This window comes from Erpetoichthys calabaricus, chromosome 12 (genome assembly GCF_900747795.2).
Source record: "Erpetoichthys calabaricus chromosome 12, fErpCal1.3, whole genome shotgun sequence".
Lineage (NCBI taxonomy): Eukaryota > Metazoa > Chordata > Cladistia > Polypteriformes > Polypteridae > Erpetoichthys > Erpetoichthys calabaricus.
The window spans coordinates 58,578,670-58,606,358 of NC_041405.2; the positions used below are offsets into that span (position 1 = coordinate 58,578,670).

Sequence of the window (27,689 nt, forward strand, 5' to 3'; positions counted from 1 at the left end):
TTTTTTTTGGAAAATGAAAAAAACAACAAACTTATTTTACTTTTTTCATGCAATATGCTTCATGGATTAATATGTTTTATCTAATCATTTTACTAGATCAGTTAATAAACAATAAAAACTGACTTTTGGTATTTGTTAGCACAAACAGTAAAATCATTACAGGCTTCTTCAGTTTTACTTCAAATATAGGAACAGTGCAGTTACATTCATTAGCTGTTTTTTAATTACATTTTTGTAATGGCTGCACACTATGAAGGGCTGGGGTAGTGACAGCATTGAAATGATCAGCAATTCGAAACAATCCCACAGCAAAATATTTTTATAAAATCAATATAAAATATGAAGGCATTTTTCTATTATTTCACATGTTTACTCTTTATATTTAGACAATGATACTGCTCAGACAGCTGCTCACTCAATGATCAGAAAGTCACACCTCAGAACTCATTTTGATTGCTCTTTATTAAATTATTTTAACAAAATTTGTTTATATAAACAGCACCTATGAAAAGTATCCACCCCCTTGGAAGTTCTCGTTATACAGCATTGAATCACAGGGGATTTAATTTGACTTTTTTGACACTGATCAAAAAAAAAAATCAGTTTAATGTAAATGTATTAAGTCAAAAACACAAAATAATTACTCACATAATCAAACACCCTATTTAACAGGACACCTCAAAATCATTGCTAGTGCAGCTGATTGGTTTTAGGAGTCCCAAAATTAATTCCATGGAGATCACCTGTCTGGGGTTCCAGTGCCTTATAGTATAAATGCACCTTATCTGGGGGTGCAACCTGTGCTGAGTCAGTAAAGTGGCCTACACAATGAAGACAAAACAACTCTCCAAGTCAGTGCATGATAATGGACTGCAAAGCACTAGTCAGGAGATGGATTTTTCATGCATGCGTGTCTGTGGATCACTCACTGGGCTTATCTGAAGCAGGTATTACTACCCCAGGCCGAGAGGGGGCACTCACTCTAACCTTCCCCTCTTCTTTTTTCCCCAACAGTACCAAGAAGACACCTAGTGAGGGCAACTGAATCCATCCCTTCCAGTTTCCTGCCATTAAAACACACCTCTTGCCAGAAGGAGGTGGTAGGTATTGAAATAATGACCAAAGAAAGGAGCTCCAAAGCCTGAACAATTAAGGAGAAAGAACCAGCTTATTCGCTGTGCCTTTGGCGATATTGTAGAGGTGGGCATTGCAGCATTTTTTTTTTAGTTTTGTGTGATTTATGAAACAGAATCGACTGTTGGTGCCCCAACATTTTACTGTGGGAACTTGTAGATCCTTGCTCAACCACAGGATTCAAGAAAATATCCAAGTCACTGAATATCCCTTGTGGTCCAGTTAAATCAACCATTAACAAGTGGAAACAGTATGACATAACTGTACATGTGCCTAAAGCAGGCCATTCACAAAAACTGAGTGATTGTGCAAGAAGACCAGTGATGGAGGCCACCAAGATGCTCTGAAGAAGTGACAAGCTATGGTTCCTCAGGCAGACAACAACTGTGCCCGGGTGATTTAGCAGTCACAGAGTAGGGAAAGCCGCTGTTAAAAATACACTGATTTTGCCAAATGGAAAATGGGAGACTCTGAAGTCAGTTGGAAGAAAGTTTTATGATCTGATGAGACTATAATTGAGCTTTTTGGCCATCAGACTAAACAGCATGTTTTGTGTAAAGCAAATGCTGCACTTTATCAAAAACACAGCATCCCTACAATGAAGCCTGGTTGTGGCAGCATCACACTGTGGGGATGTTTCTCTGCAAGCAGACACTGGAATGATTGTGAGGGTAAAATTAATGCAGCAAAGTACAGGGAAATCAGCTAGAATCCTGAGTCTTAGAAGAAGATTTGCTTTCTAGCAAGACAACAACAACAACAACAATGAAGCCAAAGCTACAGAGCAATGGCTCCTTGTTAATGTCATGGAGTGGCTGTGTCAGAGTCCAGTCAATTCAACTGAGAATTTGCAGCTGGACTTGAAAAAGATCGTTCACTCACAATGCCCTTGACGACTGACAGGGCTTGAGCATTTTTGCAAAGAAGAAAAAGTGCAGTGTGCTGATGGAGACTCATAGATGCAGGCTCAAAGGTGTCATGGCTGCCAAAGGTGCATCAACTACCGTATATACTTGCGGGTAAGTCGGGAATTGATTCTATCGTATAATTTCTGGTATTTTATAATGTCAGTCGTATAAATCGAATGCGGAAAACTCACGCTATTGGTCCAAGAGATTATGATATGCTAATGCCCACCTGAGAGAGCACACTTTCTTTTTTTCTATGTATTGTGCCTATGTGATCACACAATAATACCAAACTGTTCTGAAGCGATGTTTCCACTGTTTTGTGTTTTTTGTATCTCACACCCTCATACACCTTTATTGAAAGAGCATTCCTTATCTATGATGGAGCGATCGATCAGAAGAAAATATGAAGCTGGTTTTAAATTAAATGTCGTTGAAGTAGCGGAAGAAATTGGTAAATGTGCTGCTCGAACAAAATTCAATGTGAAAACTGATGTGAGATTGGAGGAGGCAAGAAGATGTTAAAAAAAAATTGTGTCCTATATTTGAACGGGCGTATAAGTCGGGGTCTGATTTTATGATCGATTTTTCGGGTTTCAAGACCTGAATTATATGTGTGTATATACGGTAAATACTGACATAAAGGAATACTTTGGTGATCAATTATTTTGTGTTTTATATTTGTAATTAATTTGGACCACTTGGCAGAGATCTGTTTTCACTTTGACATTAAAGAATCTTTTTTCTGTTGTTGAATGTCAAAGAAACCAAATTAAATCCACTGTGATTCAATGTTATATCATAATAAAAAGTGAACACTTCCAAGGAGGTGAAAAACGTTTATAATATACATAAACAGTGTACCATATATATAAGTTTTTTCTATAAATCAGTAGTGTCACACACATGCACATGGGAGGCAGCTAAAAGGCTTGAATAAGGGCAATTCCGAATCAGACCAGGATGTGGCAGATTGCACTGACTCTTTTTTTTCTCTTTCCTGCAGACCATTCACGGGAGATTCCACCTGGCCCTCTTGACATCACTTCGGGTCCGAGCCTATGGAAGAAGACCTTGCTAGCTCCGGCCCCTGTGATGTCACGTCCGGGCTCGAGCCTATTGCTGAAGACCCTTATGAGCCCGATCCCTTTGACCTCACTTCCTGTCTTCCCCTTTAAAAGCCTCCACCTTTTCCCTATTCCCTCAGTTCTGTTTTCGATTCGGTTTTCTGCACATCAGTGCTGTGTAACATTTTTATGATTTTGCAGCCAGGATACCAATTATATGGTTGGCTGCCCCAAACCTTACTATGACTTGTGGTCAAGTTTGTGACAGTAGATAATTGTATGTCAAGAGATTATTGTAATCAGTGCACCTCGGTGACAACTGTAATGGCCAGAGGTTATTTTTAAAAAGGCTACAAAGTTCTTCTATCCATACAGTTCACCTGTCCACTGTTAGTGCCCACCTATTTTCATTTGAGGTTACAGTGTTGTCAGAACACATATAAACATTATAAACGTATTGCTATGTCTTACTCACACACTCCCAACTGTGAATTTTACAAATGACAGTAAGGCTGAATGTGAATCGAATGTAAATGAAAACTTTTAATGGCAAGACTGGCAAGAACTTATCTGGTCCTTTTTTGAGCATGCAATTCCACTTTAAATGTAAATGCATGTCTATGATTTCAGGCAAGCAGGCTACAGTTAATTGTTTAATTTAAATACTATTCTACAGTATATACATTACATGAGGTATATAATATAAAAAGCAAGGTTAATGACAGGCTATGAATGGTCAATCCAATGGAACTACTGTTGTAATTCCCATTGCTGTTAGAGCAATTGGGATGTGGTTTCTAAAATCCTCACACACTTGTCAGACATGATATTGTATCTATTTGTCAGTGCACAGAACAAAACAATGGTCATAGATTAAAGAATGACAGCCGTGGTGCACTGCAGACCTTAGCTCGTGGACTATAACATATTTTCGAGCATGTAATCTTTTTACGCTTCTCATCAGTAATCATGGTGCATTCAGTCCTCGCAATATAAAGGGATTAACACAAAAGAATTAACATGTTCAAGGAATCCAACAGCATAGGCGTGAAGTTAAACCAACAAGCACTTTACTGGGCTCCAGTCGCTCCAGATGTTATTGTCTGCACAATACATATTTATTTTACTCCTTATTCTGAAACACAATGAATTCCATTGACGCAGATTAAATAAAGAGATTTTAGTTTCATCTGTGAAAATTGCCTGAAAAAGAAACATGAAAGAAATCAGTTAATTCCATAGATATTGAATGCAGTAGAAATTAGCATAAAATAACATCTCAAGAAACAGTTTAATATAATAAAGGGTCATGGGGGACCACAACCTGTCCATCTCTCCTTATAAATGTATTCTATGTATATGTAAATGAAGGGCCACTTTCAATTTTCAATAACCAGGAAATTCAACTTTTAAACAAAAAGAGTAAAGTTAAATTAAGGTCAAATTATGGATTCTTTTAATTTGTCACTTATGGTCATGAACTTCCTTCCAGGCCTTTTCTTTCACACGCCATTTGCCTCTGTGTGGTTCATCCAGGTCCTTGCTAACACCTAATATGTGGCAGTCAAGAGGCAGGAGGAGGTTACCCCTGGGGATGTGCTTGTGCACTATACTGTTTAGCCGCTATAGCATGCTTCTTGTGGAAGATATGGAACAAGATGATCTGCTGTGGCGACCCCTAATGGGAGCAGCCGAAAGAAGAAGAAGAAGAAGAAGAAGAAGAAGCATGCTTCTTGTGCACTGCCTGATTGTTAATGTGCTGCTGACACTCATCCCATTGCCACAACAAGCTGTCTTTAGAGTGTTGTGCTGAGTGCTTCTGATTAGGAAAGATCCCAATACTCACCCAAAGAATATTAGACAAAATAAACATTGCAAACATCCTCGTGTTTGAATTTTGTGCTACATAAAAAAGAGTTTAGTGTTTGTCCAAATCCACTAAACTAGTGGTTTCTGAAAAGCTGGCTAAGATTCCAGTATTTTTATATAGTATGTGAATGTAACAATGAATTTAATATTAGATGTGTAAAAAGTCTAAATAGATTTCCTTTAAAGGAGCACAGTCACAGTGTTTGTTGATGGTCATTACCAGTGAATGATTTGCAAATCATGAGGTGCCCGGGTGAGCCAACAATGGCAATTTGGGCACTGGAGCACCTTCACTGTTCATATTGAATATCATCACTGGGATAATAAATACAAGAAATCAGTGCCATTCACACATATACTTGCATGCATAAATCACTATATCACTTGGATATCTTTAGTAGTAGGGTGATGTACCGTGTTAGCCATTATGGATGGAATGAGCAAAATAACACCTTTTATTGGCTAGCGGAACTGAATACAATGTGCCAGCTTTCAAGGCAGCTCAGGACCCTTCATCAGGCAAATTGCAGTACATGTGACACTACAACTTGCCTGAAGAAGGGGCTTGGGATGCCTTGAAAGCCTGCATATTGTAATCTGTTCCATTAGCCAATAAAATGTGGAATTTTGCTTTGCTTCCCATTACTCGGATATCTTGCAGTCTGAAGTTGTTTCTGCTCTGTGCCACAAACTGATAATTGGAGTTTTCTCTCTCCGCAACCTGTACTAATGCATCTTCATCCCCACAACTTTGCCTGTACAATGCTTAAATAATTGTTTGTTTATTTAAACACTATAAAAATTTAAAACAATTTCAATTTCTTCTCAGAGCACATTTGAAGTCCCAGAGCACAGAAGGCTCATAATCAGAGGTACTGCTACTGTGGTCTGGCCAGCTCTGGCATAAATTACTCACTGGTCCTTAGTATCTTCATGTTAATGCCTCACGACAATCATTTCAAAATCCGACCATGCTGTGTGGAGTAACATAACATGTTGAAGGGGACGGACACACTTTCCCCTCACCCTTCATCATTCAGCTTTCTTTAAAGTACTGGTTGCAGAGCATCTGGGCCATTGTTCTTATCAATACAAATTCCACGTGTCTAGGATTCTGTGAGAAGAAAAACGTCCAAATGCTTGTGCACAATTGAACTTCAGCTCCATAGTCATTATCATAAATAACATGAAATGTAAACCAAGATTAAACTGTAGAAGCTTTAAGTAAATTATACTATATTGTGTTAAAAAATATTGATTTATACACATGGCCATCAGTTAAGTTAAGGATTTAAAAAATACATTTGCAAATAGCATGAAGAAAGTTTAAGAGTTTTCTGAAATGTTATCCCTGACTATGCCAAAAGGACTGATTTCTGCCTGGTGCACAGCAAAATCCCACAATGCAACACTGTGGTACTGGCAAACTGTGTCATCTGTGGATACAGAACGCAGTGAATGCTGAAACTGCCAAATCACTCACCTTACTTCAAACTTCAAGAAATAAAGAGCAGATAAGCTGCTGAATGGCATCAGATGCGGTATCATGAGCAGAACTTTTGAGATGTATGCACCACACATAAAAGCTAAGCAGTGAAGACAAAAACAGCTCCCAGGCTTCTTTTGATGAACTTTACTCTAGCAGGATAAAATTAACAATTGCTAAAAGGCATTAATATCTGGACTCATTATTAAAAAAATAATTCAGGGAAACAAGTCTGAACTACTTGTGGAGCAGAAAATGTAACATGTAAATGTTTTACTAATGATATGAGTGTTGATTGTTGACACAACTGGTTTGGGTTTTTGTAAATGTTGCCCCTGGAAGAAGCAAATGATGAGGTTATTTTCAGAAATGTTTAATTAGATAATGAAGCTGTGGAATGAAACACACCTGATATTGGTGATTATGAAATGAGGCACACATTGCAGCTCAGCTTTCAATGAGAATGCTAAGTGGTGAGAGGGTGGCTGCAGTTTCTCTGCAGTTGGCTGTTTTGGAGGTGTTGGGCTTTGGGCAAGGGGCTTCCTTGATTTGTGATTGCCACCTTGTATTACGGGTAAATGGAGATTATTGTAGAGGTCTTTGTGTTTTGGGTGTCTTAGAACTGGGATAAGATATTTTTTACAGACAAAAACATTTAAATATATAGTACATATCAGGGACAAGCAGCAAAAACATTGTGTAGCCAGAATTGCAGGAAAAGAGTGAAATATAGATGGATAGATACTATAGTTCTTTATTAGTCTTAAGAAGGAAATTTACTTTTAACAGAAGTTCAAAATATAACAAATAATACAAAAATGTAACAAACAATGACACCCCACCCAGATACACTCAAGAATTACAAAAAAGAACAAAACTACTGACATGGCCAAAAATAAAAGAACAGTCACAGTGTGAAGCCCCAGTAGCATCTCCTGATGCAATTCTGCTGAATGATTTGTTGGCTGGAAGTCCTCAATGTTAGCGTGTTAGAGAGAGGATGTGCAGCTTTGTTCATAATGGTACTCAGTTTTGTTTTATTCTCTCACCCTCTGTTACCTCTAGGGGGTCCATAGTGCATCCTATAACTGAGCCTGCCTTTTTAATTAGCCTGTTGATTTGGTGGGCCTCTCCTGATGTTACAGGCCCAAAACACTACAGCACAGAAAATCGCTCTGACCATCACAGAGTTGTAGAAGATGTGAAGGATGTCACTACCCACTGTAAAGGAACAAAGTCCCCGCAACACCCTTTCTTGTGCTTCTCCTTGGTGGTATAGGAGTGGTCCACATTGGATTGCTGGCTGCTAATGCTAGTTGTTTAAGAGTGCTATTTGATTCTTAATGGGTTTATCGCCTTATGGTGGACTACTGGGGGGGTCAGTTAATTGTGTACTTCTTACCATTTCTCAGTGACAGGTTATTTGGTTGTGCAAAGGGATTTAAATATAGATATTAGTTTTAATTCTTACAATACTTGAAAGGTGCGGGTTTATAATGTTCTTTTGTTGTATACTGAATTTGTTTATTTTAGTCACTGAGTTTATTTTTAACCACTTTGTTGTTCTTTTTTATTCATATTGTGTGTATTGCATTATTTTGTAACAAATTACAATGCCATGCTTAAATCAGGGTCACAGGGATTGAGAGTCTTCTGGTGATCACAACAGAGATTGTTTGAAGTCAATTTTTCAATCATCTCTTTGTATGTTTTCTTTTCTCTTTGCAAGGAAGCACACTGCTAAATAAAAGTATAGCTTTCGTTTCACATCTGGGGGATGTTATATAATTTTTAAAGCTCGTGGAACTTTACTATTGGTACTTAGGTTTGATTTTAAGATCAGGGATAAGATTATTCTTAATTTTTAGATAGTCTCTTTTGATGCATGTGGTAGACAAGACAAATGAAAACCTCAGTTGCCTTACAAAATGCCTTAATGACTTAAGAGGGGGAATAAGAGATCTCTGAATTTTCCTAAACTTCAGTCATGCCAAGTTTGATGGATGGGAGGTGTTTTGGTGACTATGAAGGGAGAAAGGTCACTTAGCATGGCAACCCTGATTTCTGATTTTTCTTTTCAGACCAAATACCTTTGAAATTTTGTCAGAAAAAGGAGTGTGGGGTTTTGTGGATTTTTCTAATATTTATTTTGTTAATATTGTGGGACTGAATATTTTTTGCATGATAACTGGGCCCCAATGTTTATGTTTTGTGATTTTCTTACTGTGTCTGAATATTGAGTTTGACTTTGATATAAAATAACATCAGATGCCTTTCAGTTTTTTAAGTAGATGTATGCTGGAATAATTATTAAAACTGAATTTGGCAAAGCTTGTCTCCATTTGAAGCTTACAGGTTTTTTGGCTTGCTCTTGAATTTTCTCAGGGTGACACATTCTGCCAAGCTTTCAACACCCTTACATTAAATAATAGCAATTAAAATATATACATGCCAATAGATGGATGAACTGAGGTTTCAGGTTGCATCAGACCGCATGATCAAGGACAGTAGCTTGTTTGTGTTCACGGAAACCTGGCTTCATTCATGCATACCAGACTCGGCTATTGAGCTAACAGAGGAGGGTGTGTGCGTGTGTACATCAATAATAACTGGTGCACGGACGTAGTGATAGCGGATAGACATTGCTCCCCTGACTTGGAGTATATGACTGTGAAATGTAGACCTATCTATTTATCGCGGGAATTCAATGTGGTAATGATCACCGCTGCTTACACAGCTGTTAATGCTAACTTGGCTATGAGACATTTATACAGTAGCATTAGCAGCCAACAGAGCTGTTACCCTGATGCAGTGTTCATTATCGCAGGGAACTTTAATCATGTGGATTTAAAAGCAGTGCTCCCCAAACTCCACCACCATGTAAAGTGTGCTACTAGAGGATCCAACACCCTAGACAAGGTCTACTCAAACATCAAGCTGGGCTACCGAGCTAAACAGTTTCCGCACCTGGCCCAGTCTGACCACATGTCACTGCTGATGATTCCTGCATACACCCCTCTCCGCAAATCTGCTCTTAACACCACAAGATTCATCACAACCTGGCCTGATGACGCCTCTCTGCAGCTGCAGGACTGCTTCAACAAGACTAACTGGGACATTTTTGAAAGTCCAGACCTGAAACTCTACACTGACAGTGTATTATGTTACATCAAAACCTGCATTGACACTGTCACAGTGGAGAAACATATTTCTGTCTATACAAATCAGAAGCTCTGGATGACAAGAGAGGTTCAACGGCTGCTAAAGGAAAGGAACACTGTTCTTTAGGTGCGGTGACAAGTCTCTCTACAGAATGACACAGTCCAACCTGAAGAGAGGCATCAGAAAGGCTAAGAGGAACTACAGGAGAAGGATTGAGGAGCACCTGGACAGTAATAACAGCAGGCAGGTTTGGCAGGGAGTCCAGCAGTTCACCAACTACAGGCCCAGCCATGGAGCTGCTGAAGGTGGCAGAGGAGCAGAAAAACTTCTTTGCTCACTTTGAGATGGATCTACCAGAGGCAGCTGTTACACACGCAGCAGCAGTTCACAACAACATCACCCCCCTCCCTTAGGGTGGAGGAACACAAGGTGAGATGCTCGTTCCAGGCTGTCAATCCTAGGAAGGCAGCAGGTCCCAACAGTGTCCCTAGACATGTTCAGGAGCTGTGCAGAGCAGCTGGCTGGGGTCTTTACAAAGATCATTAACCTATCACTGTCCCAGGCCTCAGTTCCTCCCTGTCTGAAATCCTCCATCTTACCCCCTTTACCAAAAAAATCGCCCATAACCTGCCTGAATGACTATCGGCCAGTAGCGCTCACCCCGGTGTTGATGAAGTGTTTTGAGGGACTGGTCCGGAGTCATATCATGTCCTTCATCCCTCCCACCTTTGATGCACACCAATTTGCTTACAGGGGTAACAGGTCTACAGAGGATGTTGTTGCTGCTGCTCTCCATGCTACCCTGTCCTGGATACCAGGGGAGCTACACACGTCTCCTCTTTATTGATTTTAGCTCTGCTTTTAACACCATCCTCCCTCACAAATTGGTGTGTAAGCTGCTAGCCCTGGGACTCCCATATTCCACCTGTATATGGATTAAAGACTTCCTGACAGACGGGACACAAAGAGTTTAGGCTGGGCCCTCACATCTCCTTGGCCATCAGCATCAGCACTTGCTCTCCTCAGGGCTGTGTGCTGAGCCCCCTGCTCTTCACGCTGTACACACATGACTGTGCCCAGCCCACCACAGCAACACCATCATCAAATTTGCAGACGACACCACTGTAGTGGGGCTCATCTCTGGGGATGATGAGTCCGCCTACAGGGATGAAGTGGAGCAGCTGACAGCATGGTGCACTGACAACAACCTGCTCCTGAACACAATTAAAACCAAGGAGCTCATTGTGGACTTCAGGAAAACGAAAATGGACATCAAACCACTCTATATCAGAGGGGACAGTGTGGAGAGGGTGTCAGACTTCCGCTTCCTGGGAGTCCATATCATGGAAGACCTGTCCTTGGGTGTGAACACAGCTGAGCTAGCGAAGAAAGCTCAGCAGAGACTTTATAATATCCCCCAAAAACTGCTGGTGTCCTTCTATCGCTGATCTATTGAGAGTATCCTGTGCTACTGCCTCTGCGTGTGGTTTTCCAGCTGCACAACAGCGCAGAGGAAAACACTTCAGCGGATCGTAAAGACTGCCCAGCAGATCATTGGCTGCTCTTTACCCTCTCTGGATGAACTGCACAGCTCTTGCTGCATAAAGAATATTGCACAATAATGATGATCATGTGCAGTGAGTAGTGGATGTTGGACCCTGAGAGTAATGATATTGTACAGTATACAGATATTACACAGTTATTATTCAGTACCATTTAGATATTGGATATTGCACAGTTGATGGATAGAAGGAAGTCCAGGGGTTGGGGGGTTAGACTGTGTAGTCAGTGTATGTGTGAGTTTAGAATGGTTATGGCTTTTGGGAAAAAAACTGTTCTTGAGTCTGTTTGTCCTTGTTGTGATGCACCTGTAGCGCCTCCCTGAGGGCAGCAGGTCAAACAGATCAGAGCCAGGGTGGGAGCTGTCCTTGATGATGTTTTTTGCTCTGCTGAGGCAGCGGGAGGTTAATCACCTCCAATGCAGCAGTGCAATAGATGGCATCTTGTGCAATAGTGTTTTGTGTGCAATTAAGGTTAATGTTGAATGTTTGTGTTCTACCTTATTTCTTCTTATCCTTTTGTAATTATATTTATTCATATTTTGACACCGTAGGGACTGCACCTAATTTCATTGTATTTGTTACAATGACAATAAAGATATTCTGATAAAACCTCATTCATGTAATATACCTACATAAACCTTATGCTGTAAAAGTAAACAAGGCTTTGTTCATAAATCTGATGAAGCCTGCTCTCACATCATAACCATGTATAGAAACAATGGGGCAGAACAAGACATACCATAATTGCATACATACTTCACCCACTGTCGGGCTGAATTACTTTCTCTGCCATTGCTATTTCTTGGTCTCGCATTAAACTCCATCTGGTTGCTCCACACCATCTATCTACCCTTCCTTTTATCACTCGGAAACTTAAATCTTTTTTTTTATTCCTCTTATTCTTATTCTCCTTATTTTATTCTTATAAGTAATATACCTCATATTCCTCAAATTCCTCTCCTTTTAATCTTATTCTCTTATCCGTCTTATTCATCATGCTTTGAAAACCTGGAGATATATGGCTGAACTCATAGCCCTAACCCAACACCCTCAGCATATTCATATTGTAATTTTTTGTAATGAGACCCTCTAAATTGGACAGGAACTCTCTTTCTTTTCTCATTGGGGCTTATCAAGGCAGCATTTGCCTTGGAGAGATTTTCAATAATGCTGGGCTTCAGACATTCAGCTCCCTAAAACTTGGTTTCCCTATCACCTGTCCCATATTTTTACTCTCAGCTAAAGTCAGTTCTCAAACCATGTGGAGTTATAGTTATCATCTCCTAACCACCTCGATGCTCTTAGTCATTTCTCACTCCCTTTCCTCTCTGTCACTTTACTGACACATGTCCCCACATGTTCTTGTAATGTCAAACTACTTCACTATATTGATGTTATGTCTCCATGGCTTCACTTCAGACTGTTCAGTTCTGGCCAGGGACAATCCCTAAACTGGTGGAAATTTTATAAATGATTGATTTTCAATCTCTCTGCCATGAACATTAGCAGACCTTCCAGTAGTAACATTAAGAGATGGTGCTCAGGATGTCCCCTACACTAATAAGAATTACTTTGTTGGCTTCATGCTAAGTCCTCTCCTTTATATATCAATCTCATCTCAAACTCTTGCAAACTGACACTCTATTTTCAGGGTGTATTTCTTGTTTTCTCAGGGTAAGACTCAAAACGTTGTGAAAGATGGGGAGAATTTATTTTATTTCGTTTCTCCTTTTAATATGATGTCTCTGTTTTTATATGTACAGGGTGCCTTGGGAGGAGTTGTGGTATTGTATGAGGAAGTCGAGAGTGGCAGAGAAGTATGTAAGAGTTGTACAGGATATGTACGAGGGAAGTGTGACAGTGGTGAGGTCTGCGTTAGGAGTGATGGATGCATTCAAAGGCTCTGAGTTCTTTCTTATTTGCAATGGTGATGGACACGTTGACAGATGAGATTAAACAAGAGTCCTCTTGGATTATGATGTTTGACAATGACATTGTGATCTGTAGCGATAGTAGGGAGCAGGTTGAGGAGACCCTGGTGAGGTGGAGGAGAGGAATGAAGGTCAGTAGGAACAAGACAGAATACATGTGTGTAAATGAGAGGGAGGTAAATGGAATGGTGAGGATACAGGGAGTACAGTTGGCGAAGGTGGATGAGTTTAAATACTTGGGATCAACAGTACAGAGTAATGGGGATTGTGGAAGAGAGGTGAAAAAGAGAGTGCAGGCAGGGTGAAATGGGTGGAGTAGAGTGTCAGGAGTGATTTGTGACAGACAGGTATCAGCAAGAGTGAAAGGAAAGGTCTACAGGACGGCAGTGAGACCAGCTTTGTTATATGGGATGGAGACGGTGGCACTGACCAGAAAGCAGGAGATTGAGCTGGAGGTGGCAGAGTTAAAGATGATAAGATTTGCATTGGGTGTGACGAGGATGGACAGGATTAGAAACGAGTACATTAGAGGGTCAGCTCAAGTTGGACTGTTGGAAGACAAAGTCAGAGAGGCGAGATTGTGTTGGTTTGGACATGTGTAGAGGAAAGATGCTGGGTATATTGGGAGAAAGATGTTAAAGATAGAGCTGCCAGGAAAGAGGAAGGCCTAAGCGGAGGTTTATGGATGTGGTGAGAGAGGATATGCAGGTGGTGGGTGTGACAGAGCAAGATGTAGAGGACAGGAAGATCTGCTTGGTGACCCCTAATGGGAGCAGCCAAAAGAAGAAGAAGAAGAATTAATGTACACTAATTTCTTAACAAGTGTTGATTATATATCTATCAATTCAATTTCTAAACCCGCATTATCCACCAAAAAATAAATAAATAAATTAATAAATAAATAAAAAGCAAATATGGCATAACATTCAGCTGCTTTTGGAGACTTGGTCAGTGGGTTGGATAGTTAGAGTATTTTTTTAATTTTCTACTCACTTCGTCAAATAGTTTGTTATCATCATTGTGTTTATGACCTATTTATCTAACAGAGAATCACATTCAAAAATATTAATGATAACAGAATATAAGTACATGCACTAGTAGTGTGCATAAATAATGTTTTTTTATATAATTTCACAATATTATGTGGCTGAAATTGTTTTCATAGGCAAAAGGTTCCAATTCAAGTGATAAAAAAATGAAAGTGCTTTGTTAGTTGTTGCTGGATGTGGAGGGTCTGTGACTAATTGTAGTAAAAATTTCTTAAACATAATATTTTTCAAAAATGTACATGATGGAGATTTAAAATCAGTGCTAAAGTCTCAAGGTAAAATTGTTGGCTGCCCCTGATCATAATAGACAGTGGATCATTGTGACGCTTTGCCAATTAATGATAATGCGTCCATCAGGTTGTTTTTAGAGCAACAGAAATACTGAGTACACATTTAATCACTGCAGTATAAATTGTCCCAAAGCTTTTTATCATACATTTCTACATAAGTTAATTTTCTTTTATTTTTTACTTTTACAGACATAAACATCATGTTAATAATCCAAGTTCGATTTCAAAGAGCAGGACAGGTGACCTGCGTAAGATGCCGTGCAGCCACTGAGATGAGATGAGCACGGGATTGTGTGGAGGCTGAAGCCAGACTATTAGTATATTAAAAGATCTACCCATGCATTCAAGTACAGTGGGAGATGGTAATCACTTTGTATAGTGATAAATAAAAATATCAATACCGTGCTGAATTAATAACGAATATTATTGTTAGCAAACTGAATAAATAAATACACATCTAACGTTGTATGTTACTTATATGCTAATACTCAGTTGTCTCCTACATCGGACCCTACCCCATCCCCTGTCCCGCAGTGAGATATATTTGCTTCAGCATGAACAACTGCAGGTATTCCCGTTTTGCTGTCAGGATCGGCTGTCGAACAAGTAAATATCCATCCATCCACCCATTTTCCAACCCGCTGAATCCGAATACAGGGTCACGGGGGTCTGCTGGAGCCAATCCCAGCCAACACAGGGCACAAGGCAGGGAACCAATCCTGGGCAGGGTGCCAACCCACCGCAGGACACACACAAACACACCCACACACCAAGCACACACTAGGGCCAATTTAGAATCACCAATCCACCTAACCTGCATGTCTTTGGACTGTGGGAGGAAACCAGAGTGCCCGGAGGAAACCCACACAGACACGGGGAGAACATGCAAACTCCACGCAGGGAGGACCCGGGAAGCGAACCCGGGTCTCCTAACTGCAAGGCAGCAGCGCTACCACTGCGCCACCGTGCCGCCCTGAACAAGTAAATAAATTTATATATATGTACAAAAATATACACATTGAAGTAACCGCTGTCAAAGTAAAACTGAAACAGTAAACTAATATATAGATGAAGTCATGCAGAATGTTTCAAAGTTAGAAAATGCACCAGTGGTTTTCAATTGGAGATTTTGAAATGTCAAAAATGCTTTCAAGATATCTCAACAAAAATGTAGCTGTCCTGCCAAATTTTCTTGCAGATTAAGTTTGCCAAATTTCAACAAAATTGGTCCAGTTTGCGCTAAGTTGTTTCCTGCGGACAGACAGATGGACAGACAGATAATCATGGCTATCGTAGTACGTGCATTTCACATTATACAGTATGTTGTGATAGTTGGCTGCACAGTCGGGATGCCTGAGACGTGGAAGAAGCGCTAATACCTCCTCCGGGACATGAGAGGGCTACCGCCCTGGGGTGCAGGGGGTGCCCAAACGTTCCAGGAATATGGACTGCAGCACTTCCGCCACAACAGGAAGTGTTGCAGGAAGCTCGTCAGGAAGCACCTGGAGCACATTCGGGTACTGTTTAAAAAGGGCCGCCTCACTCCATTCCGAGAGCCGGAGTTGGGAGGTAGCATGACGGAGCTTGACGAGAGAGGAGTGGAGGCGGCAGGAGAAGAAAATAATAAGGACTGTGAGTGATTTGTGCATTGTGTTGTACTGGAAGGAGGAAACACAATAAAAGAGTGTATTTCGGACATAGCTGTCTTGGTGTCTGTTCGTGGTCGAGGCCGGTATTCACAATGCAAAGACACCTATTAAAAATGGGGAACAAGTTTCAAACAAAAATAAAAGAATAATAATAAATCAGGAACACTTCTGATGAAAGTGTAGTAAATGGACATGTTTACCTGCCTGCATGTTATATGAGTGGCAGAAGTAATGAACAATGTGTTTATGACCCCCCACCCTCAAAGCAGTCATTGACTACCTCTTCTAAACACCACTACATAATTTGCAGTTCACAGGGGACGGTGTTTCATTGCTTTACAGCTCCATATCCAATTGTTTGTCTGCTATCTGCCTTCCAGTGTTTATGTGGGAAGGTTATCTTACAATTTTAAGAAAATCATTCTACGATACATTAGCCAAATGTTCTTTTTTAACAGATTTTAGCACAAGGCACATACCTTCCATTCTTTTGTGTTTTTCATGTATTGAACTTCATATTCCAAACAATGATGTGGGATTTTGAAGGAAGCCACACTCCATTCCAGGTGTATTCTTTTATTTTCTAAAGTTAAATTCAATTTATCTATCATGTCCACTTTAACTAGAATAAAAAAAAAAATATTATTATTATTTATTTTCCTGGATTTGATGATCTCCAACTGACACTTGGAAGTTCTTTTTTAATCCTTAGTCTCTTTTTCAATTTTCAAATTATCTTATTATAAATACATAATTTCGAACTCATCGTTTGACAGGATAAATAAAACTAAAAGAAGCTTCTTGGTATTTTAACCTGATAACAATGGGCTTTCTTACTTGTCTTAAATACACAGAAAATCTCCAAGGATCATGACTCTCACACACGCACCCTAACTTTTTTAAACTGGATGAAGTTAGCATTGCCATTTAACAACATCTGCATGATTTCACAAATGGAAGGAAAATGGAGTAACAATTAATAACATGGACACAGGAATGTAGTGCAAACTCCACTCAGATAGTGATCAAGGAGTCAAAAGGAGTGATTACTGTACCACCACGTCCTGGATCACACCGTTACTGGTATCAACTTAAAGGCTTCTTGTCTGTTGGAGCTAATACCTAAGAAAGGTCCTCTAAAAAAGGTTAAAAGCAGAAAGAGACAAAAAAAGAGAATTAAGTCCTCTTTACCTATATTCTGAAGTTCATATGTGAAATATGCAGCTCTCATGTTTCCATGTGAGGACGAACCATTAACACATATATTCAAGTCAGTGAACTCAATGAGGTAAGCACCAGCAAAGTTGCAGCCTATGTTATACCCATCAGATTTTATATAGTTACTACATTCCAATGCATGATCCATTTTCTTGTGCCTACAAAAAGTACAAATAAACGTTGGACAATTTATCATACACTTCAAAGCAACAAAAATGAAAATCTATCCATGTACTTATCTACTTAACTTTTGTAACACTTACTCTGGAGAGTGTCCTAGGGAAAAATAGCAATGCAATATTCACACACTTCATTACCACTTCATTAGGTCAACTTTTATAAAGCAATCACATCATCGTCATTCAAATGAGTGACCTTTTGATCTTTGTTGGGCATTTCTCATTCTTTCATGATCTTTTTTTAAGGCATGATACTCAGGATTGCATGTGAACAACATATGTGACAAGTCTAACTGTACTAAGCAGTAAGAATGACTGAGGTGGCAAAAGTCACCAACATCCTGCCAAGACAATTACTTGTTAGTTTCAGTAGTTTGTGTTTTGAAAAGTGCTCCAGGTAACTGTCCCATACTGGGAAAATTCAGCTTGCTTTTGGTTCATAAAATGATAAAGTGGCTGGCCAAGAAATAAGTCGTACACTTTAATATTTCGTTAGAAATACAGTGCACATTCGTCATAGCATCGCTTTGGGAAACTTATGCAGTGTCTCAGCATTTGTTTTTGTCCAGATTTGCATTCATTTTTTACCGAGATCCTTACTTCAGTCCATAAAGGCTACTCCACCACATTCCAAAGACTTCCAATTGGGTTAAGGTTAGCATTTTATGGTGGCCAGTTTGTGTGTAAAAATAAATCTTCACGCTTCCTGAACCAGTCTTTCACAATTTGATCCTTAATAATCTTGGCATTGTTATTCTGAAATGTTCCTGTGCCATCAAGAAAGAAAAAAATACATTGACAAAATAGTCTGGTCATTGAGTAGATTCAGGTACTCAGCTGACTTAATTTTATTGATGCATAACATTGCTGAATCTACAGTAGAACAAATCGATTGAAGAAACCCAAGGTCATAAAATCTCCCCTACAGGCTTGTACAGTAAGCACTATGCATGATGGGTCATTGCTTTGTGTGCTTTTTCCTGCACTCATTGGTTTGGAAAAGGGTAAATCTGGACTCATCAGACCACATGACCTATTTAGATTGCTCCACAGCCCCATCTTTATTCTTCCGAGTCAACTGCAATAATTTTTCCCTTTAGCTGATTAGCCAGATCAACAAATGGTTTTCTTGTTGCCATACGGTTGCTTAGTTCCAATACTTTAGGTTCTTGTTACATTATGTATATACAGTAGAAATGCTCCTACTTTCACTATTAAACATAGCTGTGAGTTCTGCTGTTGATTTTGTATGACTTGACTTCACCAAGTGTTTAAGTGATCTCCGGTCATGACCATTAAAGTATTTTCGAAATGCATTTCTACTGTAGAGCTGACAGTTTACCACTATCCTTCCAAGTTTTAATAATGTGTTGGACATTTTTTATTCCAATTCTATTACTTTCATCAAACACAAGCCAATCTATGTTGCCCCTTCTGAAAGACAGTAACATCTATAGACATGGTTATTTAAGAAATGAGAAGTTGTAGAACTTCATTAGTTAAAGTTAAAGGAGTTATTGCCAGCTGAAACATATTAATCACTGTAATAAATATCCAATCACTGCCTCTTAAATATTTGCTTATTTAAATTTAAACACCAACTTTTCTTTTTCGGCCATGCAAACATTATATATATATATATATATATATATATATATATATATATATATATATATATATATATATATATTGACACAGGTGGCTGGGTGTGGTCGGCAATCAGCTGCCTATTTAAAGGTCCGCCTCCTGACAATCAAGGATGGAGTCGGGTGAGGAGGCGGACAAGTTCGGAGAAGAAGGTGGGCGAAGAGAGGCCCATTGTATAGTGTGTGGAAGAGAAGAGAAGAGGCTGAAGGAAGCCTGGACTTTGGGACTGTGGGGAATTGCAGTAAGGTGCACTTATTGACTTGTATATAGTAGTTGTGTAAATAAACGTGTGGAGATGGACTCAAACGTGTCTGCCTGTCTGTGTCCGGGTCTCCCATTCCACAATATATATATATATATATATATATATATATATATATATATATATATATATATATATATATATATATATATATATATATCTTGTGGCACCCGGCTGGGGTTCATGCCCGGCCGGGATGCCCAGGAGGACCGGAGGAGGGCTTGTGACTCCTCCAGAACACGAGGGGGCATCCGCCCTGGTTGCCTTGGGGGCCATGGGTACAGAGCATGGAAGCTCTACCGTGTAGGGGCCCGTGGTCACCGCCAGGGGACGCCCTGATGCCTTGGGGGCCCTGGACCTTAGCACTTCCGCCACACCCAGAAGTGCTGGGGGGAAGAGGATTGGGGACACCCGGAGGACTTCCGGATACACCGCCAGAGCTTCCACCACACAGGGGTGTGGCTACAGAAGCTCCTCAGGATGCACCTGGGGTCCATCTGGGGTGTATAAAAGGGGCCACCTCCCTCCAGTCAATGGCAAGAGTCGGGAGGAGTAGGACGAAGCTCGGAGGAGAGGAGTGGAGGTGGACCTGAGAGACTGAAGGCATTGTGTTGTGCGGCCAAGGACTGAAGGGGAGACTGGTGTCGAGGCACTGGGTTGTGCTCACGATAAGTGTAAATAGTAGTGTATAATAAACGTGTGGTGAACTTTAAAATGCTCTCCGACTGTCTGTGTCCGGGTCATATCCCACTATATATATATATATATATATATATATATATATATATATATATATATATATATGCACAGTCTTGTGCAGTTTTAAATAAACATAACTTCAGCTCTATACATAATAAAATGAATCTGTAAAAAGTGTAAGTGAAAAAATGCATTACATTTGCATTTTTACACAGATGTATTCTTAAGATCTTTAATTTTCAAAATGTTTGTTATGATTACTTAAACCTATTGTAGTGCAATTCTGAAACTCTACAAATATGATTTGCAGTTGATTTTCATTAATAGCCCAAATCAAAGTAGTTATTCATCTAAACTACCTGGTTTAGTTGAATAAACCTGAGTCTTTATATGTCCCTATTATAAAAGAACTCTAATGGGCTCTTATCTGGTGAATAATTGTATCTGTCAGGGAATTTGTCATTCAAAAACTGCCTAACACTGAGAGTTGAAAGAATCAAGAACAAATTAATGAATTAATTAATTAATTAAAAATGAATAAACTATTATAAATTTATTTAATCATTCTTCATAATCTGCGGTGGGCTGGCACCCTGCCCGTGGGTTTGTTCCTGCCTTGCGCCCTGTGTAAGCTGGGATTGGCTCCAGCAGACTCCCGTGACCCTGTGTTAGGATATAGCAGGTTGGATAATGACTGATATGACTGCTTCATAATGTTCTTTACAGAATGATTTTATAATGCATACGACATAAGTTATGATAATTTACTTTGTGTGTTATGATAATATATTTATACTAGCTGTCTCCCGCGGCTCTGCCCGCGTAGTAGTGAAACAGGAGAAACTTTAAAAATCAATAAAAAAAACAAAAAAGAAAAAAACTAATAATTTGTATTGAAAAGAATTTATGCTGACAGCTTTCGTATGCGAGGTTCTCTTGATATACAATATTTTTGGTTTTGTTATCGGGGCGCAAATGTAGCTAAGATCTCTTTATCAAAAATGTAAAAAGTTGGCAAGGAATCTCTGGCCAGGCGGAATGTAGGTACGCTCCAAAATCTAACGTTACCACTGCATGTAACTATATTCAGCTCTGATGACAGAGCATCCCCCGAGTGTGGAGAAGAGCAGGTGGCCGTGATATCTCTGCCAATGAGCATGTACCCTCTTAAAAATATCAAACACTATTCTTTAACAAGTTCTAGATGATAATGTCTGCTGAACAAACAGGTACGCTCCAACACGTGGTTAGAGGTACAGTGACTCGAATGGAGGCTGGTGCGTGAGTTAGAATGGCCCTGTTTGGCTCCCTACTTCTGAGGTCCTGCTTCCCCCTCCCCTCAGCCTGCAGCTCGTCTCTCGGATTTGCACAGATAAATTGGTGCTGCAATAATATTTAGCACAATGAAAGAAGTCGCAAAATCAACTGGAATGTTCAAGCAAATTATAGAAAAAAATCCAATTTAAATCTGTTAAATAGTTCTCTCATGAAAAGCGGACAGACATACAGATGTTGGATTTTATATATATATATAAGCAGCTGGAGATTCACAAAGGGAGAAAATGAATCACGTATCATAAAGTAGTTTTTATTCCTGAGCTTTTAGCCCCTACCAGGAGCCTTCATCAAAGGATAATGCTTAGACTTACAAGAATCATGCAAGGCTTTAAAAACAAACAACAAGATTTTAAAATCAATGCTACACTTCACTGGTAGCCAGTGGAGAGAGGCTAAAATGGGGGAGATATGATCCCTTTTTTCTTGATCCAATCAAATATCTAGCTGCCGTGTTCTGAACAATCTGAAGGTGCGACAGAGCTGATTTTGGCACACCCACATATAAGGAATTACAATAATCTAGTCGAGATGTAGTAAAGGCATGAATGACTGTTTCCAAGTCCTTCTGTGATTGAAAGGATTTTAGTTTAGAGATATAAATAATAATAAAGATACTGATGACATTGAACAGCCACACATAGATCATGGGAGTTCTATATGGCCATCGACCAGTCCATGATTACAACCCGGTCTTGTGGTGATTTGGGTCAGCGGGGTAACCATTGCATCTCCATAGTTAGCAGTGGCTTTTTTAATTAATGTTATATATATAATATAATGCTTGATATTTTTTACCATCTTGGCCTGTTTGAAGCCTCATTCCTGAGACCATTCTTACTAGTTTTTGTATGGTACTGCTCCCTTTTTCCATTACTTTACTGTACTAATCTGTACTAACACGGTGTCCCAGCTGTTCCACAAGACCAACATCATCAGTTACTATCATGTCAGTCAGTCAGTCACTATCCAACCCGCTATATTCTAACACAGGGTCATGGGGGTCTGCTGGAGCCAATCCCAGCCAACACAGGGCGCAAGGCAGGAACAAGTCCCGGGCAGGGCGCCAGTCCACCACAGATTACTATCATGTGAAGCCTGAAAACAAATAATTTATGACCACTTATGTTGCATAGAATGCCCAGATGGTGGAAGGACAGTCTTTTTGGCCGTGGAACCCCTGAAGATGTTATGTTTTTCTCCAGCCAAAGTGGAGTTTTTGTTTTTTTTCTGTTATCCAGACCCTCTGACCTTACCTTTTTCCTCTTTTACTTATTCTTTAATATTATTGCATAATCTTTTTTGATTTTCATTTAATAGAACTATCTTTTTGTCACCTTGTAGAGCACTTTGGGCTATATTGCTTATATGAAAATGTGTTAAATTAATAAATGTTGCTGTTGTAATGTTAATTGTTTTCTACAGTATTTAGTCCAAAGCCAAGCAGGATGGGACCTCCCAAATGTTCCCTCAGGTGATGTAGCTAATAGAGCTGCTGTAAAATATGGTTTAGTTCCACAGCACTCCATTACTGTTCACCATTTTAGTCAATATTTGGTAAAGGCACCTCTGTAAATGTTATGAGTAGAAATCATATGTTAAGGTTTTACTATTCATGCTTCCTCAAGTTGGATATTGTCGTAAAGCAATTACTACTTTGGACTATAGTCAATTCCATTCCAAAACTTTGACTCTTTTAATTCACTGCACTCTGGCAGAATGTTTTAGGTCATTGGTCTCCTTGAAGATGAGTCTTTCTTAGTTGACCTCTTGCAGAAGAGTTTGTCAGCCTTGAAGGGCTGCCATTCCTTTAGCAATATCATGGGTCTGTAGCTGACCTATCTAACAAGTGTTCTTTCCAACCATGGACACCATTTTGAAGGACATTCTGTTTTTCACAAATTCACTGTTATATTTTCTTTTCTTAGTTCCTTTTTAATTTTGCTGCGGATTGGAAGTTTTGTAAAGCCTCTGAGATTTGATTTCACAGTTTATCTGGTTGGTGCTTTTCAATAACCTTGCTCACATTTTAACTGTATGTTCCTTTGTCTTGATGAAATAGTTATTGTCAGGAGCTACATTAACAACCTATGACATTTAACCTAGACTCAAAGGATGTTTCTAAACAACACGTAATTCAGTCTACTCAAGTAATTTTATGCCTTCTAAAAATAAATGATGCATCAAGTTGGCGACAGGAAAGAGACTGAAAAGTTATAGAATCGCTAATTTACCAGTTTTTATTTGTAACTATTTAATATATTGCTGCAAAATTTTGATTTTGGTCTAACCTTACAGAGTTTGTTTATCAATCAGTAGAAAAATCCCAAGCAAAATAAGTTAAGATTCTCTGTTGCAACAGAGCAGAATTTGAAAAACCCGAGGGGATTCATATATTTTATATCCACTGTATGTTCCCTTCAGGACTTCATTTTCCCATAATTGCACAAAAATATGTGTGTGAATGTTGTAAAAAAATTTATAATGTGAGATGATTTATTATACCACGACAGAGGTACTGTAAAATTTGATGGGTTATGCTCATATGGTAAAGCAGATGTTGCATTCCTACCATCAGGGAATCATGGCCCTCAAACGATAAAGCTCTATCGTAAATACAGAGGACAGTGGAGGCTTTATCATGAGTGTGGGGAACCAGATTTGAGGACAATGCTGTTTATAAGAAGGGGAAGAACAGGCATTCTTATGTAAACAGTTGGTACTTTTGCAACATGGTGTTATTAGAGCAGTGGTTCTCAAGTTCAGTCCGGGAGCCTATGTGGCTGCAGGTTTTTCATCCCACCAGTTTTAAAATATTTTTACCTTTTAGTGATCTCATTGTTAAGTTATTCTTTTTTATTTCTTCTCATTTTGCACTCAGGAAAGTGCATTATAGCTAGATTTACATTTATGAGAAATTAATAAAGTATCCACATACTGACAATTAATTACAAGTATACCAAAGACCAAAACATGGAACATTGACTGCTAAAGGGCAGCCATTTAAGTGTTACCACTTGTGTGCTTATTAGTAAATAATAGCATAAACAGCAAAATACTGCAAAACAAAATAGAATTCTTATAAATCTCTGCCTCATTCATTAAACATTCAGTGTAACCAGTTTGAAATTTCTAGATTGGTACAAAAACAAACCTGGCAGTGGCAGATTGCTTAATTAATATAGGAAAACAGTTAAAAGAAAAAAAAATGTCTGGGTCTGAAAGCCTGCGGACATTGTTGGGCCACCAGGAATGAAACTGAGAAACGCTGGCTTAGAGAAGAGTGCACATTGAACTGCTGTGAAACATAGTGAGCCATGAGACAGAAGACATAACATGCAGGTGAGATGATCGATTTAGCATCACAATGAGAACAGCCCACCAACTCAGATTTCACGGGTGCATGGCATGTCTGGGAAACAGGGTTGTCATTGGGGTGGGGATCACCAGCAAGCATTTTCAGTAGACAGCAGTAGACATAGCTTCATTTTGGACCCAGAACTTACATCACGAGACAAAGACTTACCAGTAGTACAAGTAATAATTATAACCATGACTGGGGACTTTATTCCCTTTCTGCCACCTGCATTCAAGGCGTTCCCGATTATAGTAAAAGCAAGACATATTTTTAATTTTGGAATCAACATTCCCTGTAAAAGAGATTTGACAGTCACCATTGAGAATGCATAATAAAACACGAGTTATACATGTGAACAGTTTTTTCAAAAAATGACTGTCTAAAAGCTTTATTGGCATTAACAATTTATAAGGATTATTAAATAAAGTCATTTACATGTAAGGAATTTTTGGAGCATGAAACATTTTAAACAAAGACATGATTAACCATTACAACTAGGTCAGTTTTAGCTCTCTCTCAACCTCAGTGCAAAAAAGTGAGAAGAAAACAAAGGATGGCACAGAAGTCAGACCTGTCGTTTCTGACCATTTCAAGCTTATGCATCTTCCAAGTACAAGAAAATGCCAACAAGTGATCATCATCTTAATCAGTCAGTTATATGTGAATCCGTATCTTTCACAGTAAAATGATTTATTGTGTTTAGAGATTCTACGATATAACTAAAGGATTTCTGTCAACTCTGTCTTTAATGCTGATGTCACATTACATGACTTCTAGTTGGGGCAATATGTCAAATTTGCTGTCTGCAGTTACTATTCTCATTGCCGGATCATGTCACTTAAATGATTGAAAATCGCTGGCCATGTCACATTTAGCTACAACATTGCCCCCGGTGAGAGGCGCCGAGCGGGTGTGGGCATACTTATTGCCCCCCGACTTGGAGCCTGTTCATTGGGGTTTACTACATCTCGACTAGGGTCCTAACTGTTGTTTGCGCGTATGCGCCAAACAGCAGTTTGGAGTACCCACCTTTTTTGGAGTCCCTGGAGGGGGTGCTAGAAGGCATACCTTCTGGGGACTCCCTCGTACTGCTGCGAGACTTCAATGCTCATGTGGGCAATGACAGTGAGACCTGGAAGGGCGTGATTGGGAGGAATGGCCCTCCCAATCTGTGTTTTGTTATTGGACTTCTGTGCTCATCACGGATTGTCCATAACAAACACCATGTTCAAGCGTAGGGGTGTTCATATGTGCACTTGGCACCAGGACACCCTAGGCCTCAGTTTGATGATTGACTTTGTGGTCGTGTCGTCGGATTTGTGGCCACATGTCTTGGACACTCGGGTGAAGAGAGGGGCAGAGCTGTCAACTGATCATCACATGGTGGTGAGTTGGCTTCAATGGTGGGGGAGGATGCCGGTCAGGCCTGGTAGGCCCAAATGTGTTGTGAGGGTCTGCTGGGAACGTCTGGCAGAGTCCCCTGTCAGAAGTAGCTTCAACTCCCACCTCTGGCAGAACTTCGACCACATCCTGAGGGAGGCGGGGGACATTGAGTCTGAATGGGCCATGTTCCGTGCCTCTATTGTTGAGGCGGCTGACCTTGCTGTGGCCGTAAGGTGGTTGGTGCCTGTCGTGGCGGCAATCCCCGAACCCGTTGGTGGACACCGGCGGTGAAGGATGCCATCAAGCTGAAGAAGGAGTCCTACATGACCCTTTTGTCCTGTGGGACTCTGGAGGCAGCTAATAGGTACCGGCAGGCCAAGCGGAATGCGGCTTCGGTGGCGGACGGCTTTGAGGAAATTCTGGTCCACCATCCGGAGTCTCAGGAGGGGGAAGCAGTGCAGTGTCAACACTGTATATGGTGGGGATGGTGCGCTGCTGACCTCGACTTGGGACATTGTGGGTCGGTGGGGGGAGTACTTCGAAGACCTCCTCAATCCCACTAACATGCCTTCCAATGAGGAAGCAGAGCCTGCGGACTTGGAGGTGGTCTTCCCTATTTCTGGGACAGAGGTCACCGAGGTGGTCAAAAAACTCCTTGGTAGCAGGGCCCCGGGGGTGGATAAGATACTCCCGAAGTTCCTCAAGGCTCTGGATGTTGTAGGACTGTCTTGGACTGTCTCTGCAACATCACATGGACATCGGGGACAGTGCCTCTGGATTGGCAGACCGGGGTGGTGGTTCTCCTCTTTAAGAAGGGGGGCCGGAGGGTGTGTTCCAACTACAGAGGGATCACACTCCTCAGCCTCCCTGGAAAAGTCTATTCGGGGGACCTGGAGAGGAGGGTCTATCGGATCGTCGAACCCAATAGACAGTGTGGTTTTCGTCCTGGTCACGGAACAGTGGACCAGCTCTACACCCTTAGCAGGGTCCTGGAGGGTGCATGGGAGTTTGCCCAACCAGTCTACATGTGTTTTGTGGACTTGGAAAAGGCGTTCAACTGTGTCCCTCGGGGAATCCTGTGGGGGGTGCTCCGGGAGTATGGGGTACAGGACCACCTGATAAGGGCTGTTCGGTCCCTGTACAACCAGTGCCAGAGCTTGGTCCGCATTGCCGGCAGTAAGTCGAACCCGTTTCCAGTGAGAGTTGGACTCCGCAAGGGCTGCCCTTTGTCACCGATTCTGTTCATAACTTTTATGGACAGAATTTCTAAGCGCAGCCAGGGTGTTGAGGGGGTCAGGTTTGGTGTACTCAGGATTGGGTCACTGCTTTTTGCAGATGATGTTGTCCTGTTTGCTTCATCAGGCCGTGATCTTCAGCTCTCTCTGGATCGGTTCGCAGCTGAGTGTGAAGCGGCTGGGATGGGAAACAGCACCTCCAAATCCGAGACCATGGTCCTCAGCCAGAAAAGGGTGGAGTGCCCTCTCAGGGTTGGGAGCGAGAT

The 27,689-nt window shown here is 40.4% G+C and overlaps 1 protein-coding gene across 1 annotated transcript in view; it reads right to left on the reverse strand.

The window, feature by feature from the left end:
• Positions 1-235: 235 nt before the first annotated feature.
• Positions 236-27,689, reverse strand: part of il13ra2 (interleukin 13 receptor, alpha 2) — a 60,517-nt gene continuing 33,063 nt past the window's right edge. The window contains exons 5-8 of the mRNA XM_028815628.2: positions 24,974-25,097; positions 17,299-17,483; positions 16,587-16,729; positions 236-4,312 (exon numbers count right to left, since the gene is read on the reverse strand). Of these exons, the coding sequence (XP_028671461.2) occupies positions 4,163-4,312; positions 16,587-16,729; positions 17,299-17,483; positions 24,974-25,097 (602 nt within the window). The 3' untranslated portion in view covers positions 236-4,162. The remainder of the gene's footprint in view (positions 4,313-16,586; positions 16,730-17,298; positions 17,484-24,973; positions 25,098-27,689) is intronic.